A 20,148-nucleotide genomic window follows, 5' to 3' on the forward strand; every position below is an offset into this window, starting at 1 on the left:
TGATGGGGTGTAATTGGAAGTATGCATATGCTGTGTGTGAGAAATAACTTGTTATTATGACAATTTTGTGTACAAATATATATATATATATATATATATATATATATATATATATATATATATATATATATTCATTTCTTCATTTTCCCAAGAATTGTGGGAAAAAATTACTTCAGAAAAACTCGTCATGCCTCTTACTAAATACCTTGGACAGTCTACTTTTTAAAAAGGGGTAATTCGGGGGGACTTTGTACTGTCATGACACTTCAGGGCCTCAAGAAATGAGATAGGCGTTCAGTGCATCAGGTGTGAATAATTTTTAGTGATTGGCACCATAGTTTGTAAACTCTATAGCTTTCACATAGACTAAATAATATCCACTAATTTGGGTTATTTTTACCAAAGATATGTAGCAGTAGAAATGTTGGCCAAATTATGAACAAAAATTACTTATTTGCAAAAGTTTATAATAGAAACTAAAAAAAAGTGTTATATCACAAATAATAAAAATGCCAGTGGTGATTAAATACCACCAAAAGAAAGCGCTATTTGTGTAAAAAAAATTATAAATGAGTAATTGGCATTCAAAGTGCAAGAGTACTTAAAGCTGAAAATTGGTCTGGGCAGGAAGGGGGTATAAGTACTCTGTATTGAAGTGGTTAAAAGAGCTTTTTGTGGTTTGGATACAGTGGGAAAGTATTAAAACCCCTACTTTTCAGGGCTTCATGTGTCAGTGGTTCCACCACACAGGAAGTAAGGGAATATCTGCAACAGGCACACAAACAGAAAAACACAAACAAAATAAAAATCATAATTGAGACACAAAAGAAAAGCTTAGGGTATCAACCAAAGAAGAATTTGTTATAAAAATACAAAAGGGTTTTTTAAATTATTTCTAAAATAAAGTACCAATAGTAGCTGTTAGAGTAAAGAGGCCACACAAAGATCCCCATATGCAAAGAATTATACCAATGTATGCGATTGCTGAGTCATCTAAAAGAGACACACATCTTTCTATGTAGAGGTGTCCCTAAATATGTGATAAGGTAGGTAATACAACTGAAATAAATATTAATATACACTGTATTACCAAAAGTATTGGGACACCTGCCTTTCCACGCACATGAACTTTAATGGCATCCCAGTCTATGTCTATAGGGATCAATATTGAGTTGGCCCACCCTTTGCAGCTATTCCAACTCTTCCGGGAAGGCTGTCCACAAGGTTTAGGAGTGTGTCTATGGGAATGGTTTGACCATTCTTCCAGAAGCGCATTTGTGAGGTCAGGCACTGATGTAGACAAGAAGGCCTAATATTGTGTATATTGCAGCTTACTAGTCCCCGTGGCTGCATTTATTTATTTATTTTTACAAGATTTTTTTGCTCTGTTTTCACCAGGTTATTCTGCAAATATCATACTTTATTTTTTAGAGGGCTAGACAGCTGTGTTTGCTATAATTAACCCTGTGTGTACTGTGCAGACTCCATTATCCTGTCCCTGGGTGCCATTCCATACAGGACCAAAGTATACACATTGCATAAATATACTATATAAACTTTTTTTTAATTTCCACTTTAGAAAAAGATAAAATCAGGATTCATATAATATCCATGAACAGTATAGTCTCCATTTGAATGACAATTACAATGGTATTATATTTCGCAGCTACAGTGATGATACATTCTCTACATGTTTCGCCATAACGCGGCTTCTTCAGGAGACCTTTTGCTGTAGCATTTAAACCATCCAATCATAAGTTGACTTTACTCCAGAACAGATTTTAATTCCTATTTAATACGTGTTGTTACCAATGACAGTTCTGGGATGGACAATCGGTGACCATAGGAGCTTCAAAAGGACCAAGAAAGGACTATATAGTTAAGGGACACCAGAGAGTGCCAGGTAGCCTCGCATCCACTTTTCAGCAGGAAAAGATAAGTCTTATATCAGGCTCCTGCATTGGCACCCACATGGTTCCAGTCATTCCATGGGGCAAGGCAATTGGTAGCTTACAGAAGTAAGGAAGATATTTTTCAGGTCAGCTCACAGAAAGTCACAAGAACATTGCATTTCTAACCAAGATCAACAGGTATTTTCTGTATTTGCTGAAAGTATGCAGCCACTGTATCAAAGAACTCTAATTTGCATTATATTACATTTTTGTTCTTGGGTTTAGTTATGCTTTAACTTAAAAAGATTTACTATATGTGTTCTAAATGACTCAGCAGTTGCATCTGTTTGTATAATTCCTTGCAAATGGGGATCTTTGATAAGTGTGCCTCCTTCTGATTTAAAGCCTAACTCCAGGCACAAAAAGTCGCCAGTATAATAGCAATTACACATTACTTTGGGAGAAAAGACAAACTTTAGCTACTTTTGTAACACCATCTTCTTTACTAAATAAAAAAAAAAAAAATTTTTTTAAATTTCTGTCTGTATTGTTGTTGGAGAGTCTGCTTGGTGAAACGTCAGCAGGACATGGAAGAATCGTTCGAACAGAGCTGTGGATTGCATTTAAGAGAGCGGGGCAGTAGTGGCTGACAGACTACCACTCAGTTCAGTGTTCTGCAACAGGCCACAGCTTGCCATAGACTTTGACAGGCTGCCTGCAGTAGGGCAGGATGCTGCACCTGTCCCTCCCGGGTACTCTAAAATGCCAGGAGGGGAGGCACTGTTCCTAGATGCCTATGTGCAAAGGTCCAGCTTAGGATCCGGCTTGCATCCTGTAACATGCCCGCTGACAGCATTTTCATAAAATGTTTATTGAAGATGTTTGTCTTTTTTTTAACCACAATACAGTGTAGTGAAGGGTCAAGTGCCTTTGAATATGGCATTCTCCATTGAACATGTCTATTAAATAAGCTTGATTTATTTTTCAGAAAACATAGAAGCCATATCTGATTTCCTTTTCTAGCAGATATAGAAATATAATTTATTATCATATATTACACAAGTGTTCACATTAATGGTTTTACAAGGCAAGAAGTCGAGCCATCCCTTAAGAAACATACCATAGGGTTACCAAGCAAATATGCTAACTGTACACTTCCAAAGTAAGCCATTGCCATATGTCTCAAGGTTTAACATAACTAATAAAAAAAAGTCAAAAATAACTTTAATGAGATAAAAATGTCGGGCGGATACTGAAGAAGAGTCAAGAACCATGCTGGTTTACTCCTCTTTCTCTTCACCATGAGTGATGATGTGAACAAGATTCTTGTAGTTTAAATTTCCTGTGACATCAGGGGGGAAAGCTGTGAACATCTGGTCGACCTACAACAAAGGAACACAGGGCTACTGTAAAATCATAAGTATATCTTGAGTCTGAAGCGATACAACAGCAATTTGTCCCTGTTTATCTTGTGATATCATTTAACCCTTTTTTTACTAGATCATTTCCACCTTTTTACAGTATCTAAATTACACACCATTGGAGTAATAATATACTGTGTTGAAATTAAGCTTATTTCACAGCTGAATTAGTCTCCAAAAAATCTTTAAAACACAGAACACAAAAAAACTGCCAGCTAAAGCTAGTGGTTAGGGTTAGTAAGAACACAGGTTTTCTTTCATTTATGAAGAAAGCAGATGGGTGGAGAATTGTACCTCTTCACTTGTGAACCTTTCAGCTTGGGTCATAAGCATTTCTCGAATACTAAAAATAAAAAGAAAAGACAATTCAAAAGGCAGCCAGGAACAGGAATCCATTACTGCATGTCTTTAGAGTACTAAACTTACTAATCTGATTTTAGAAGTCCACTGCCTTCAGGATCAAAGACTTTGAATGCATTTAGAATGGTTTCCTCTGGGTCAGCACCTGCATAACAAAAGACTCATTAAACATGATATTTTGTCTAATATTTGCTAAACTAAATATCCTAAAAACCAGCTGCATATCAGGAAGCTGAGACAATTGCAGAATATTTTAAGGCACTGTCAAGATATTATAAGGAGCAGCTCAAATCAATGACGTTTATCAAAGAGGAGATATTCTAGCTTTGAAAATATTATCTGCATAGAAGCTCACAGAAGTGAGATATTTTCAAGAACTAGAGATTAGGGGCTGTAGGATAGGATAAGTCTATTAAAGCATTGTTTAGTATTTTATGGGTTGATTTACTTGAAGCCGGCCATAGATGGTTAGATTCTTGGCCAGTTCAGCAGGGACCGGCTGATATTCAAACTGTTTATGGGCAGGCTGATTGTACCCAAGTACATCAACCAGCATGTCAGATTTTTAGGATGCGATTATTGCCAGCGGCTATAGCCACTAGTAATAGTCACTGTGTTCTCCAGGCCGGTACAGCTCCCTGCGACCCCACCGCCTGGAGAACACTATAGCTCTACGGAGAAGGAATTCATCCAGCAACACTGTGGGGTTGCTTTACTAAAACTGGAGAGTACAAAATCTGGTGCAGCTGTGCATGGTAGCCAATCAGTTTCTAATTTCAGCTTGTTCAGTTAGACTTTGACAAACAAACCTGGAAGCTGATTGATTTCTATGCAGAGCAGCACCAGATTTTGCACTCTCCAGTTTTAGTAAATCCACCCCAGTGTGTTGATTTTCTTTCCTGCAACCTGTGGTTACAGGAAAGAAAATCGTATCATCTATGGCCTGCCGTAGCTTAGTGGATGGTGAAAATTGCCAAATTGTAAAATACATGCAAGGGAAAAGAAACAGTATTTTTGCTTGCACATGATTGGATGATGGAAGTCAGCAGAGCTTCACCTCCTTCACAAAGTTAAGGGAAAATTTGTTTGCAAAGTGAACAGCCTATTTGCTTTTATTCCCTATATTCTGATTGATGGGCCATAAGTTGCCCTAACAATGGCAAAGAGATGAGTTAAATGTAAACACCCCTCACTGTCCCCACAAAAATCAGATGAGTGGACTTCTGCTTTAACTCAGAGTTCAATATAAGCTTCACAGCAGCCTTAGTGCACAACTTGCTGTTGCTAAGGCTGCATTCACATTATACCATTTCCTGAACGTGTGCAAAATTGTGTTGCATGTTTCTGCACATTGTTGTGTTCACATGTATAGGGCAGCCCATCCTTTTTAATATGCTGCCCTACATGAGACAAACACAGCAAATTAGCTCATGGACCTTTTTGACCTTTGGGAGTTGTACTTTTTAATTGCGCATTTTGCTGCATTTGTCACGCATTGTTTTCACATGACAAATGCTTCTTTGCTTTACATTATTTGGGGTGCTATTAACAATGAATGGCACTAGAAGCATGACATGCGTTTTTTGCATTTGGTAAATGTGCACAAGATTGCATGATATTGCATGCATTCACAAAACACCATAGTGTGAATGCAGCCTGAACTCTGTTTTTTAAAAAAACATCTATTCAAGTATATATTTAATGTACAGTATATAGTCAATCTAAATGGGGGGGGGGGGGTAAAAAAAAAAACAAGATAATAGCAATAATAGTATCTACCATAAAGAAGTGTTCTGGAATCTATATAGAAGCACTTAAATAGAAATTATTCACTGGGTATATTACTGTATATATACAATTTAATTGCATACCTAAACTGACTTAGTTGAATGTGTTTTTTTTAGCTGCCATGACTAAATATATACAAGTTTCAAGACATTATCAATTTATATTGTAGATATTTCAAAGGAAAAAATCATGATGCTAAGCAAATTCCAAATACATATGATGTCCATCCCAGTAATCATGCAGTTCTCAATCTGCTACATTCTATTGTATAACATGGCAGCTAATAGAACACAAGGGTTGCACAACAGTTCTAGAGATGTTAGATATCTCAACTATATATGGCTACATATACAGTACATATATGGGTACATTGCATACACACTATATGGACTAACAAACGCAGGCACCTGGCCATCACATCTACCTATGTAGCTAAAAATATGTAGCCATCCCTCCAAATTATTGTATTTAAGTCTTTTCAGTAAACAGCATAGCATTCAATGATATTTTAGACCAGTGGTTCTCAACTCCTGTCCTCAGGACCCAGGCCAGGTTTGCAAGATAACTGAAATACATAACAGGTGATATAATTTGCTGCTCAGTGATTGTAGTATTCTAGTCTGCATCTCCCCAAGGTAATACTTAAAATCTGACCTGTTAGTGTGTCTTGAGGACAGGTGTTGAGAACCACTCTGCTCACTGTGCAGAGGCTGTGCAGAGATGGACCTCTCAAAGCCCCACTCCCCTTTACGGCTGTCCTTTTTCATCCGATCCGCCAGACGGATGGAAAATAGGGTCTCCATCCGTCAGGATTTCACGGACAGGATCGGATCAGATAGCAGCGGGTGTCAGCGGACATGTCACCACTGACATCCGCAGCTCCATAGGGCTGAATGGAGAACATCTTGAGGGAGGTCCTTTTCTCTTCCAGTATGATTGTGCTCCTGTGCACAAATTAAAGTCCATTAAAACATGGCTTGGTGAGTTTGTTGTGGAGGAACAAAAGTGGCCTGCACAGAACCCAATCAAAACTCTAATGAATACTTTTGTAATGAACTAGAATGCCGATTATGAGCCAGGTCTTCTCATCCAACTTCAGTGCTTAAAATACTTGTTTGGCCAAATGGGCCCTAATACCAGCAGACACTTAATAAACTCTTGTGGGAAGCTTTTCCAGAACAGTGAAGGTTTTAATAGCCACAAAGGAAGACTTTTGACAGCATACATGAGCTTACTGACCTTAAGGCTTCTACTCATGTAAGCATAGTTAGGTGGCCTGCTAGAGGTTTGGATCTCTTCATGATCTGGTACCCACCTTTTAGCTTCTCTCCAAACATTGTTAAGAACACAGTAAAGTTAATTGGTCCAGGGGCTTCGTGTAACATCTCTTCCAGTTCTTCATTCTTCACATTCAGACGACCTTGTTGAATATCATAAAATATGTGTTAACATTTCTTCACAAACAGCTACATTCATTTGCAATCTATTGATTAGTGCCTCAATGAGAAAGCCATCTATGTGTCCTCTAAATAGATACATTTCCAATACCTAATAATATTGAGTAACTGTCTGTAATTAGATGCTTCTGGTATCAAAGGGCAAGACACAACTATTGGAATAGGCTATTTTTAGCGCTATCTAATTCAGATGACAGCTGTATACACTATAGTGGTAAAAATGAATGCTGAACCCTGTATAATTATGTGGATAATGTTACAGCTTCTTGTAATGACATGTGCAAAAGTTATGGATAACATTTCACTAATGTATGTTTTGGGAACATAGCATGTGATAACAAGGGATTATATGTTACTTTAAAGTGTAAGTACAGGCAGATGTAAAAGACCACTACTGAAACCAGTTATGAAGTTATTAAAATACCTAAATGTATTTTTAAATATTACCTCAGTATGTCTTTGTACTTGTCTGCTGTGATCCCATTAGTGATATTTCATTAAGTTCTATTGAATGTGGTGGATTGTGTTGCACCAAGCTGTGTTGAAAAAAGTACTGCATGCCACTTAAATTCAGAATGTTCTTTACTCTCTATTTGACAGTTTCGATGGACATCTTTTGTATTTTGTAACCCTCTGGCCTGCACAGGATTCTCCTCCCCTCCACCCCCCCCCCTTTTTTCTCCCAGGCAAGTTTTCCCTCCGATATCTCTTCCTCTTCTTTGCCACCCGATGTGGATTTTGAGCGGCTTCTTTGCATGCTTCAATCTTCTCTCCCACCATTCACCCCTGTCTTGGGTTCTAGAATGCCCTATTCCTTTTACTTCCCCATTGGGGCATACCAATAGAACTTAATAAAATGTCACTTATGGGATCATGTGTTATAGATGGAGCTTCTCTCAGTCTCCATTTTAATTGAATATGTACAGTTTGTGCCTTACAGTTTGTGATGTCTTGTGCAGTATCACCACTTCTCCAATCAGTAATCCTATTTATGCTGTTCATGTACACTAGCCTACACTGGCAGATCCTAAACTTGAGTTTAAAGCGGAAGTAAATCCATCCATAAAACTGTTTCATTTCCGGCACGTGCCGGAAATGTAACACTCCCATTGGTTGTGCTCTCAACCAAACTGTCAAGTCATCCAATGGCTGGTGTCATAACTGATCACATGTGCAGCATCATGGCAGTTGTAGATTAAACAGAGTCAAAGATGGCAGCTTCCTTGGCTGAAAACGATAGGGGGGTTTACTTACACTTTAAGAGCTTTAGTCATTCTTTTGCCAAAGCTCCTAAACTTAACTCCAAAAAGCCTATGTGTCCATGTACACATAGGCTTTTACTAGAGTTTAGGAGCTGCTGAGTTTAGGTGAGCTTCAACCTCCCTCTCCTGAATGCAGAAGAATGACGTTTAAGGATAGCAACTTTTGACCACAGGCCACGGGAAAATGCAAAATACGGCAAATTTGCAGCATTTTAAGTTTTCCCGTGGCCGCGGTAAATGTAGGCCAGTGTACATGAAGCCTTACTCTTGTTGCATTCTTTTCTTTATGTGAATTCTTTTTTACCTTGTGATAGTACTTAAAAACCCAATGAAAGTTTTGTGAAACAAAAGTACTGCATGCCATACTTTTTGTCAGTACACACCACCGCTGTCCTACTGCGCCTTAAGCACTATATTTTGGCACCACTGTGTTCACTGTTGGACTGGTAGCCGGCATGCTAAATCCAGTATTTTAAAGGATTTAAATTACATGAAGGTTTAGAGCTAAGGGTATAAGGTATAGGTATATGGATAGTTAAGGTATATGGATAGTTTGAGGGTCAAAGTAAATGATTAAAGAGTAAAAAAAATTCCCGTCTTGGTGATCTATGTACATTACAATGATTTTAACAAACGTTGTTGCAGATTCCTACCTTTTATTATTCTGAAGAAATCCCTGTGTGTTTGTCTGTATCCATGTGGAAAAGTGAATCTAATGGGAGTAAAGCTGCTTGACCTGCATCCCTTTAGATGGGATTTCCTATTGGGAGTATCTCACTAAAAATGACATTTTTGTTGCAGGGGATGACTGAAATCTGACTTGTATCTTAGTGCAGACTTCTGGGAAAATTGGTGAGCCAATCACACAAGCAGGAAATTATGTTTCGGGGGGCGTTCTGTACACATTCTGTGCACAGAGCACCTCCAGATAGCCATATTGCATTGCATTTTCAGAAAATTAGAGTGGCTGCAGATTGAAAAGGAAAGGTGATTTTTAATAACATTCAATTACAATATGACTTGTGTCACAATTGTATACGACATATTATTTTTTCTTTATTTGCTATTTTTTTCACCACGAAAGTGGAGTTATCCTTTAAGTGTTTAGTTTCAATGTTGGGTTAAGGCTATAAATTAATATTTCTCTCATTCAGCTCTGCTGGCAGAATGAGACAAATTACTGTTGCCCCATTTTACGATAAACAGGGGGGATGGACAAATCTGTAGATCTGTTATTGTATTCTTTTTTTTTTTTTTTTTTTCACCCTGAAAGCGCCCGATCTCGTCTGTTATTGTATTCTGACAGCATGTACCAGCAGCTGTCAGCGTACCTGAACAGTGCCTGCATCTGATAGGATGCAGGTGATGTTTGGCTGAGAAGTTTCCATCTGGCTCCTTCAACAAATTTTGATTGAAATATTGGCTTTTGTCGATCCACCTGGTGCCAGAATGACCACCTATGGAGCATATTATGGCAGATCCAGCAGGAATCAGTCAGTTGCCTGGCTGTCACGCTGATCTAATATCCTGGATCACTGACCCAAACTAAGTATGCAGATCTGGAGATCATACTTCACCTGCCATATAATTATTAAGTGCCAGAAAAAGCTAGGTAAATATAAGTTTTCAGATTAGTGTTTTTTTAAAGAGAATTCTGTTACTAAAGAAAGTATGATAAAACCAATGTAGTTCCTCTTGTGTTATTCCACAAGCCTTTCCCCAGAAGAGTAGATAATGTACACCAGTCAGCATTCAGTTACACAGGAACTATTACTGTTACTCAAACATTGGTAAGATATTTTAATATTTAAAAATATAATTTTGAGTATTTTAATAAGGCAATATGTGCAATATGTGATTTAGCTTTGGCAGTTCTGAAAGGTTTGTTTTGTTAGATAAATTCATGCTAAGTGACATTAACTAACAGTTCACTGCAGATGGATCTTCCTGGTGCATGTGTTTTAAATTACAGTGAAAGTCAAATTCACTGCTTTATAAATATGTCCCTTAATGTTGCTCTATATATATATTTTTAAAGTGATCATACCTAAAGCAGCAAAGGTGTCTCTAAGATCTTCTTTGTCAATGAAGCCATCTCTGTTCTGATCCATGATGGTGAATGCCTTCATATACAAAAATAAAGTAGTAAAGTTAGCTGGTTGCGATAATTATCAAAGGTTTTCTGTCTGTATATTTATCTTGTAAGAGTAGATTTAGACTACTTCCTTTCCTCTGAAGCCTGATCCACGTTTAGATCACGCTTCAGAGGCTACTGATAGGTAGTGAGGGAGTGATGTGATGCCTCCACACTGCCTGTTTCAACCCAATTTTTGCCGAAAAATGCGCCACAAGCACGTGCTTTGCACACGCTTCCCTATTTGCTTGAATGTGTAGCATTCGATGGGCTTGCTGACTGCCAATCGCTACATGCCGGGTAAACCCCCCCCCCATTCACTACGTATTGCAGCTTAGGAAGTGGCGGTTTGTGGGTGGCAAAAATGTTGCTCAAATACCAATTTTTGCCCCCCCAACTGCACATCCAAATGAAGCCTAAAGCCTAGTACACACTATCAGTTTTTTTTTGTTCAACCCAGTGGGGGGATGCTCCCCGCGCTAGAACACTCTGGTCAGGGCTCTCAGCCATTCTCTGAGAGTGCTGATCGGGAGCCGGTTAGCTGCTGGTTTTCCAGCATGGTCGTCCAACAGAAGCTGGTCAAATGGTCGAAGCTTCTGTCGGACCAGCTGCCATACACACCGAATGCCGGACAGTTTTTATTAAAATGGCCGATGTCGCCCTTGCATTTGGCCCATGTATACTAGGCTTAAAGTTTTCTGACACAGTTGTCCTTTCTATACAATAGGATGTGAAATACAATAGTCAATGACATTAAAAGATCATTGTCTGAAGCTCATCATTTTAAAGGAGCAGACAGCCATTACTGTAGCAGACCAGTGCATGGGAATGGCTGAGTTTGAATTTTTGAGATGATAGTCTATTATAGAGATTTCATTAGCACCGAAAATCACATACAGTATGTGTTCCATGCATGTTATGAACATGCACCTTTATAAGTAGCATCCGATGGCCAACTTTTTTTTTTTACATTTTTTATTTAGTCAAATAACACGATGAACATTACAGCATTTAAAGGCATCAGAATGACCTTGAATTTGAACAAATGTTCCAACAGAAGGTACAGTTCTTGAAAGACATCAGCAATAGATGAACATTGGAATTCAACTAATAAAGTGTTCAATCAGGGTCTCCACACAGAGTGAAAAATGTCTTATTTTTTCTGTACTATATAACTTTGTAGAGGTGATAAGCGAATAAGAAATGTGGGGTATAGAAGGAAATAGGGAAGAAGGACATAAGAGGAGAAAGAAAACCAATGGCCAACTTTTTTTGTATAATTGCATAGACTGGGATGCTTCTGCAATGTTAAAATAAACCAAGTTTTGCTGGAAATTGTCATAAAACCAGCTGACATAATTAGAAGATGTCAGCCAGTAAATATTGCTTTGCTCAACCTACAACTGTATACAAAGCCCAACAACAGCAAAAACATTCCCAGTGAGGGGTTAGTTACTGAGATCACATCTGATGCAAACACCTTTTTCATACTTATACCAAAACGTGGTGTAATATGTAAAAAAAGGAGCAAAGGCTAATACCTGATATTTTTTTGTATGGGAAAGTATGTGACTCTCCCTCTTCTACTAATGAGGAGCACTGGGTGCCTGGGTTTCCAATCACCAAGCAACAGTGCTGTCAATTATAAGCTTAAAGCAGAGTAACTATGAGCTTACACTGGGCTCCTTCACTATGCGTCAACATGCAAACAGACTGGTGTGTGTGTGTGTTGGTAAGTATGGGCAAACCACCATTTACAGTTCATATGCCCATAATATCTGTAAATTAATTATATTACAGAAAACAGTACACTACTCGTATTCACTATTATGAGCCCATATTAATTTGATTCCTTTTTGTTAATATGTGGACTTTGAAGAGACAGATTGGATAGAAAGCAGTCCTTTGGCACACGCATTGAGACTATGCTAAGAGGGCAGGCTCTGTACCTCTGACACATTTGCAGTGAAATAATGCTGACTTTTCACAGTTTTATGTCTGGTTTTGTTTTCTCAATGTATATATAATTTTCAAGGTGTTTTATGGATCTTGCCTTTCATTTATAATTTAAGCTGTTGCATTACTCCAACTGAGATCTTGGGACCATAGCAAGTAAAATAATCATCACAGTATATCTGACTGTTTTGCTCACCTCCTTAAACTCCTGAATCTGGGTTTGTTCAAACATTGAGAATACATTGGAGTTGGCCCCTTCAGCTCTCTTCTTTGCTTTCTTGGGAGACTTTAAGTGAAATTGTAAAAAAGAAAAATCAAGAAAAGACATAGACATTTCTGCACATCAACAGTTTTACACCTTATGACAATATACTTATATCTCAGTGGAATATGTATGCTGGAAGCAGACTGGGAGAAAATGTTCTGTTGTTATTCATGTACCAATTTTAAAACTGTTGCCAACTCTGCAAACCACCTGTTATCCAGACACTTGTTGTAATTCAGATCTCAGCCTTTAGTCTATTCATTCCAGTCATACTGTTCTCCTGTCCTCTGGGTCTTGGTTGCAGATCCCTTTTAGGTTCATGCTCTTCCATAAATGTTTGTCGCCACGCTTTCCAGGAAACCTAGTATCCAGTCAAGGTACCACTCACACCAAAATGGCCTTCAAATTCCAGGCTCCAGATTTAACGTTAGTGTTGTATACTTTACCTGCACAATGCATACCCCAGGGGCTCTGTTCTGTACCATGGAAGTCATTCAAAATGCTTACACTGTGAGCCAAATTAAAGCAAACCCAAACTTAAAAAAACTTTTAAAATATGAAGCCCAGCCCAGCAAAAAAGACACTTTCACTGCAATTAATTATCTTCAATCCGGCACTGTCCCCTGCAAGAGGTCCGCTCCTCCTCCAAATGGTGCTCTTCTTCCAGGCTGAATGATGGGCAACTCATTTCCTGTGAGTCCAGGCTGTCACAAACAAACTCATCACCACACCTGGGCTTGTTAGCCTGGGCCTACAGTGCTACTGCATTGAATGATATTCACATGTTATTAAGTAAGTAAGAGCTGCCCTCTGCCGACAGAGAAAAAGAGAAAGGATCCATAAATTGGACCACTCTTTACACAAACAAGCCTAGTAATTATTACATAGTTACATACAGTGCCTTGAAAAAGTATTCACACCCCTTGAAATTGTCCACATTTTATCATGTTACAACCAAAAATGTAAATGTATTTTATTGTGATTTTGTGTGATAGACCAACACAAAGTGGCACATAATTGTGAAGTGGAAGGAAAATGATAAATGGTTTTCCAATTTTTTTGAAAATAAATATCTGAAAAGTGTGGTGTGCATTTGTATTCAGCCCCCCTGAGTCAATACTTTGTAGAACCACCTTTCGCTGCAATTACAGCTGCAAGTCTTTTTGGGAATGTCTCTACCAGCTTTGCACATCTAGAGAGTGAAATTTTTGCCTATTCTTCTTTGCAAAATAGCTCAAGCTCTGTCAGATTGGATGGAGAGCGTCTGCGAACAGCAATTTCCGAGTCTTGCCACAGATTCTCAATTGGATTTAGGTCTGGACTTTGACTGAGCCATTCTAAAACATTAATATGCTTTGATCTAAACCATTCCATTGTAGCTATGGCTGTATGTTTAGGGTCATTGTCTTGCTGGAAAGCTAACCTCCGCCCCTGTCTCATGGCTTTTGCAGACTCTAACAGGTTTTCTTCTAAGATTTCCCTGTATTTGGCTCCATCCATCTTCCCATCAACTCTGACCAGCTTCCCTGTCCCTGCTGTAGAAAAGCATCCCCACAACATGATGCTGCCACCACCATGTTTCACGGTGGAGATGGTGTGTTCAGGTTGATGTGCAGTGTTAGTTTTCTACCACACATAGCGTTTTGCTTTTAGGCCAAAAAGTTCAATTTTGGTCTCATCTGACCAGAGCACCTTCCACATGTTTGCTGTGTCCCCCACATGGCTTCTCATAAACTGCAAACGGGACTTCTTATGGCTTTCTTTCAACAATGGCTTTCTTCTTGCCAGTATTTCATAAAAGCTAGATTTGTGGAGTGCATGACTAATAGTTGTCCTGTGGACAGATTCTCCCACCTGAGCTGTGGATCTCTGCAGCTCCTCCAGAGTTACCATGGGCCTCTTGTCTGCTTCTCTGATTAATGCTCTCCTTGCCTGTCAGTTTAGGTGTGCACCATGTCTTGGTAGGTTTGTAGCTCTACCATACTCTTTCCATTTTTGAATGATGGATTGAACAGTGCTCCGTAGAATGTTCAAAGCTTGGTATATTTGTTTATAACCTAACCCTACTTTAAACTTCTCTACCACTTTATCCCTGATCTGTCTGGTGTGTTCCTTGGCCTTCATGATGCTGTTTGTTCACTAAGGTTTTCTAACAAACCTCTGAGGGCTTCACAGAACAGCTGTATTTATACTGAGATTAAATTACACACAAGTGGACTCTATTTACTAATTAGGTGATTTCTTAAGGCAATTGGTTCCACTAGATTCTAGTTAGGGGTATCAGAGTAAAGGGGGCTGAATACAAATGCATGCCACACTTTTCAGATATTTATTTGTAAAAAAATATTTGAAAACCATTTATCATTTTCCTTCCACTTCACAATTATGTGCCACGTTGCGTTGGTCTATCACATAAAATCCCAATAAAATACATTCACATTTTTGGTTGTAACATGACAAAATGTGGAATATTTCAAGGGGTATGAATACTTTCTCAAGGCACTGTAGTTTGTCTGGCTGAAAAGACACAAGTTCATCTAGTTAAACCAATAGAAGAATATAAATAAATATATATCTATAAATATAAATTAAATATATAGATATAGATATATATATATCTATATATATAGATATATATATATCTATATATATAGATATATAGATCTATATATATATATATAGATCTATATATATATATATATATATAGATCTATATATATATATAGATCTATATATATATATCTAGATATATATATATCTAGATATCTATCTAGATATATATATATCTAGATAGATATCTAGATATATATATATCTAGATAGATATATATATATATATATATATATATATATATATATATATCTAGATATATATATATCTATATATAGATACACACAATCCTATACCCACAGTTGATCTAGAGCAGTGGTTCTCAACCTGGGGGTCGGGACCCCCTCGGGGGTCGAATGACGATTTGCCAGGGGTCACCAAATCCTAGGCTATTCCTGAAGCCCACGCCACTCTCCCAGCCTTTTCGCGGCCGCCCAGCAGGGCTCGCTCTGGAGCCTGTGGCTGCCCAGCTAGGCTGTTCCTAGAGCCCGCGGCAGCCTACTCAGCCTCTTCGCAGCCACCCATTCAGTTCACGGCATGGGTGGGGGGCAGAGACTAGAGGTCAGCTGACTGGTGAGGAATGTGAAGTGGGAGGTGCTGGAGGAGACCCTATCTCCTGATTTTGGCATAGGTGTCACTGCTGTGAGACACCACAGAGCTGGAGACACAGTGAAGCCGGAGACATAGTGAGTAACACTACCTGTGATTAGAGTTGCCATTAAAAGTTCCCACTACAGTTCTCAGATCAGCAGATGACCTTGATCAAGATCACCTTAGTTGTTTGATCAGAACTCCCGCCAGCACTGCCACTAATCCCACCCCACACCAGAACTGCCACTCATCCCAACTCCTCGCCAGCAATGCCACTCATCCCATTCTCCCCAATCCCCACCAAGGAATAAAAATAGAGACTACATGGAAGGGAGAGAAAAAGAGGGGGGGGGGGGGACAAAGAAAAAGGGAGAGAAAGAATAAGAGCAAGAACAAGAAAGATGGCTAGAGAGAGGGATGGGGAAAAAAACAAAAAATTAGGATAAAGAGATAAAAGGGAAAGAAAGGAGAAAAAAGAGAGTGGTAAAATGTACCATAAGAGGTTTTAATACTATACGAGTAGAAGGGACTCAGGGAGCACTAAACATCCGTGGGTTAGGGGTGCAAATTACTTGTCTTGCCTTGGGTGCTGGCAACCCACGCTACGAAAATAATTTTACTGTTAGGGGTCCCCAAAAACGTGGGAAATTTTATCAAGGGGTCACGGCATTAGAGAGGTTGAGAACCACTGATCTAGAGGAAGGCAAAAGAAAACCTCAATAAAGCATGATCCAATTTGCCCCAGCAGGGGGAAAAAATCCTTCCTGATCCCCCAAGAGACAATCAGGTATTCCCTGGATTAACTTTACCTATAAATATTAGTATCCAGTTATATTATGTGTATCTAGGAAAGAACCAATATTGTGTAGGCTCCAGCTAAACAGGACAGGAGCACAACAGCCCCACAGCTCAGTGAGGTGGATTTTCTAAAGGCAAATAGGCTGTCCACCTCGCAAAGGAAATTGTATCTGCTAGTTTATTCTCCCCAGAGCTTGGTAAATATAATTTTGCTTTGTAAAAAATACCCAATCATATGCAAGGAAACAGCATTTTTTGCTGCACGAATGGATGATGGATGTTGGCAGAGCTTCACCTCATTCACTAAGCTCTGGGGGAAAATCCCTTGCAAAGTGTAACTTAACTTGCAAAAGAAACAGTCTATTTGCCTTCAGTATATCAAAATGCAGTTGCACTCTGAAAGAGTTGTTCCAGAGCTTAGTAAATAAGGTAAAGCTCTGCTGACTTCCTTCATCCAATCATGTGCAAGCAAAGATATGGTTTTATTTACCCTCCTTGCACGTGTTTGGGTATTATTTGCAAATTGAAACTTTACCTCACTTACTAAGCTCTGGAGCAACTGCACTTTGCAAAGTGCTCAATCTATTTGCCTTTAGTAAATCAACCCCAAAATGTACTATATTACTACCAAGAGTGCATTGCAGCACTAAACTTTTTATCCAGCCTCTATATTACTGCATTTGTTATTTTGAAAAGCCAATATAAAGGAAAAATGGAGGTCAAAAAAGCACCTACATAGTTACATAGTAGGTGAGGTTGAAAAAAGACACAAGTCCATCAAGTCCAACCTATGTGTGTGATTATATGTCAGTATTACATTTTATATCCCTGTATGTTGCGCTGAAACCACCGCCTGTGGAAGGGAATTTCACATCCTTGCCGCTCTTACAGTAAAGAACCCTCTACGCAGTTTAAGGTAAACCTCTTTTCTTCTAATTTTAAGGAGTGGCCATGTGTCTTGTTAAACTCCCTTCCACAAAAAAGTTTAATCCCTATTGTGGGGTCACCAGTATGGTATTTGTATTTGCACTTGTATGGTTTAGTCAATCATTTTCTTCATATTAAATCCTTGTGGTCTGTGTAACATGACAGGGACATGTCCTTTGCCTGTATACTGTGTGCTAAAAGATATCCCTCTTTATCATTTCAGAAAAAATGGTAGGTATGCTATACCATACAGAATTAAGCACTTGCCGCCAAATCACGTACCTGGTATGTCATTTGAATTCAAGTCGTTGCATCGGAGTGATGCCTGCAGCTGCAAGCATCAACCTGGTACCATTTTTTAGAGCCGACGGTCGGCTCTCTTGTGACAGCAAACTTAGTGGCAAACTAGACACTCGGTTGCTATTACAAGCAGTGGGAGAAGGCGTCGTCCCCCCCCAACTGTGGCTCTCTCAGGCTCTCCCGTCCAACTGGGAGACCCGAACTAATAGCCGGCCAGCACGTACGCCGATTGGCTCGAGACCTATTCAAAGCTAGAATCAGCTTTCATCAGGTCTCTGCTATAGTAACCCAGAAGCATGACATCACTTTGACCACTGTCATCAGCGGCATTTTTTGAAAATGCAAAGTATTCAAAAATTAAGATCTTGGTGTTTTGAGAGCTTTCAAGTGCAAAGGAAGGATGTACCTGTCACGTCCCTATGGCTGTCATAAGGATGTTTACCTTGTGACAGCAATAAATGTAATAAAAACAAAATTTAACAATGTAAAAAATAAAATAAATGAATAATTAAAAAAAAAAGTAAAGTACCCCCGTCCCTCTGTGCTAGTGTGCAAAGGTGAATGCATGCGTCTGACCTGCACGCAAATTGCATTTGAAAAACCGCTGCGCAAATACCGTGTGACATAAAAAATTGCAACTACTTCCATTTTATTCTCTAGGGTCTCTGCCAAAAAAATATATACTGTTTGGGGGTCCTAAGTAATTTTCTAGCAAAAAATGTCAGAAAAAGGCTGGGTCCTTCAGTGGTTAGGTTCCAAAAATCATATATCTTGTTATGTCAAAGAATAATATGACAATAACCTTGTACAACTTTTTTTCTTTCAACTCTGAAAGTAAAGATACTAATGGTAAAATATACTATATACAGGGATAGACAACTTTAGTACTTCAGCTGTTGTGGAACTACAAGCCCCATGAGGCATTGCAAGACTGTGACAACCACAGTCATGACTCCCAGAGACATGATGGGATTTGTAGTTTCACCACAGCTGGAGTACTAAAGTTGTCTACCCCTGTATATAGTATATTTTTACCATTAGTATCTTTATTTTCAGAGTTGGAAAGAAAAATAGCTGCATAAGGTTATTGTCATGTGGAGTGCTGAGGTTGCCTACCCCTAACATAGCATGTATAGTGTGTCTCTGTGCTTCTTCCCGCAGGACTAAAATATTGGTCCCGCCTCTTTTTATCATAAACTTGCTATTACTATTATTTAATAGTTGCATGTACAATAAGGCCACACATGGTTATAGTATTACGTTAAGCAGTCAGCATATTTTTCAGCAAAGTTTAATAACGTGTTCCCTCGCTTTCTAATAAAGCAGTTCTTTATGCAGATGCTAGGAAGGCTATAACTCTGAGCAGTGCAAAACACAAGAGCAGCTTGGGTGTTTAAATAACAATAGGATAAAGTGTCAAACATTAATACAATCTTGCCCCCATTGTCCTATATGCCTTTCACTAATTGTATTTCTGGGAGTTCCCACATTATTATATATCCAATATTTGCTTACCATTGCTGTGCTGCTTTGCCAGGTGTTGCTGCCAGTGGATTTCTAAGACCAGATCTAAGGACTCTGTCCAGCGAGACAATAAATATCCCCCCAAACTAGTTATAAATAAACTCATGCCCACTTTTGGCAGTGCTAGGTAGGTTATTCCCATCCTCAAACAAGCCTTTCCCTTGTCTCCAGTCTTGACACATTGTTGCGCAGTCTGATGATATGTGAGACAAAAGAAGATCTGAAGGTTACAGAAACCCAATGCTTCTGCAGCTCCATCCCATATGTGTTCTTATTTAAAGTAACAATGCTTCAGCAGATGGCTAAGAATACTCTTCATGACAATTGCTGCTGATGTTACAGTGGTGGCACATAGCAACTCTTATTTTTGTACTCTACATTTCACTAACGAGTAGTTTTCTCTTTTTAAAATTTCTTAAATTAGGGCAAGTAACAAATAAATTGTACTGATAAGTGAGCCAACATAACAACTTAACTATAGTATCTCAGCAGTACCACTGTTTAAACTGGGAAAACTCAATAAAATTCCTATCTACAGGATCTATCTATCTATCTATCTATCTATCTATCTATCTATCTATCTATCTATCTATCTATCTATCTATATCTATATCTATATCTATCTATCTATCTATCTATCTATCTATCTATCTATCTATCTATCTATCTATCTATCTATCTATCTATCTATCTATCTACCCATCTAGTCCATCAGTCATCAGTCTCTAAACAGATGCAGGTAGTATGTTGGAGTTGATTTATTACATACAATACATTATTTTTTTTTTTTTATAATGAATATCTACCTATTTCCCATCATGCTACCATATCAAATATCTTGAACCACAGCTATTACTGTTCTC

General features: G+C 38.6%; 1 protein-coding gene across 1 annotated transcript; it reads right to left on the reverse strand.

The window, feature by feature from the left end:
* Nucleotides 1–2,899: 2,899 nt before the first annotated feature.
* On the reverse strand, nucleotides 2,900–19,495 carry MYL2 (myosin light chain 2). Its single transcript, XM_073613781.1, has 7 exons — nucleotides 19,277–19,495; nucleotides 12,467–12,556; nucleotides 10,228–10,303; nucleotides 6,777–6,881; nucleotides 3,740–3,818; nucleotides 3,608–3,656; nucleotides 2,900–3,274 (listed from the first exon to the last, which is right to left on the reverse strand). Exons 1-7 carry the CDS (start codon nucleotides 19,277–19,279, stop codon nucleotides 3,173–3,175), a joined length of 504 nt encoding a protein of 167 aa, XP_073469882.1. The 5' UTR covers nucleotides 19,280–19,495; the 3' UTR covers nucleotides 2,900–3,172.
* Between the last annotated feature and the right edge of the window lie 653 nt (nucleotides 19,496–20,148).

Source organism: Aquarana catesbeiana, linkage group LG01 (genome assembly GCF_042186555.1).
Source record: "Aquarana catesbeiana isolate 2022-GZ linkage group LG01, ASM4218655v1, whole genome shotgun sequence".
NCBI lineage: Eukaryota > Metazoa > Chordata > Amphibia > Anura > Ranidae > Aquarana > Aquarana catesbeiana.

Bases quoted from the DNA above. Each gene is read 5' to 3' on its own strand.
- MYL2 (XM_073613781.1), bottom strand. The intron at 10,304-12,466 runs GTGAGCAAAACA...TTGTATATGAAG, and splicing joins AGATTCAGGAGTTTAAGGAG to GCATTCACCATCATGGATCA. The intron at 6,882-10,227 runs GTATGATCACTT...ATATTCAACAAG, and splicing joins AGACACCTTTGCTGCTTTAG to GTCGTCTGAATGTGAAGAAT.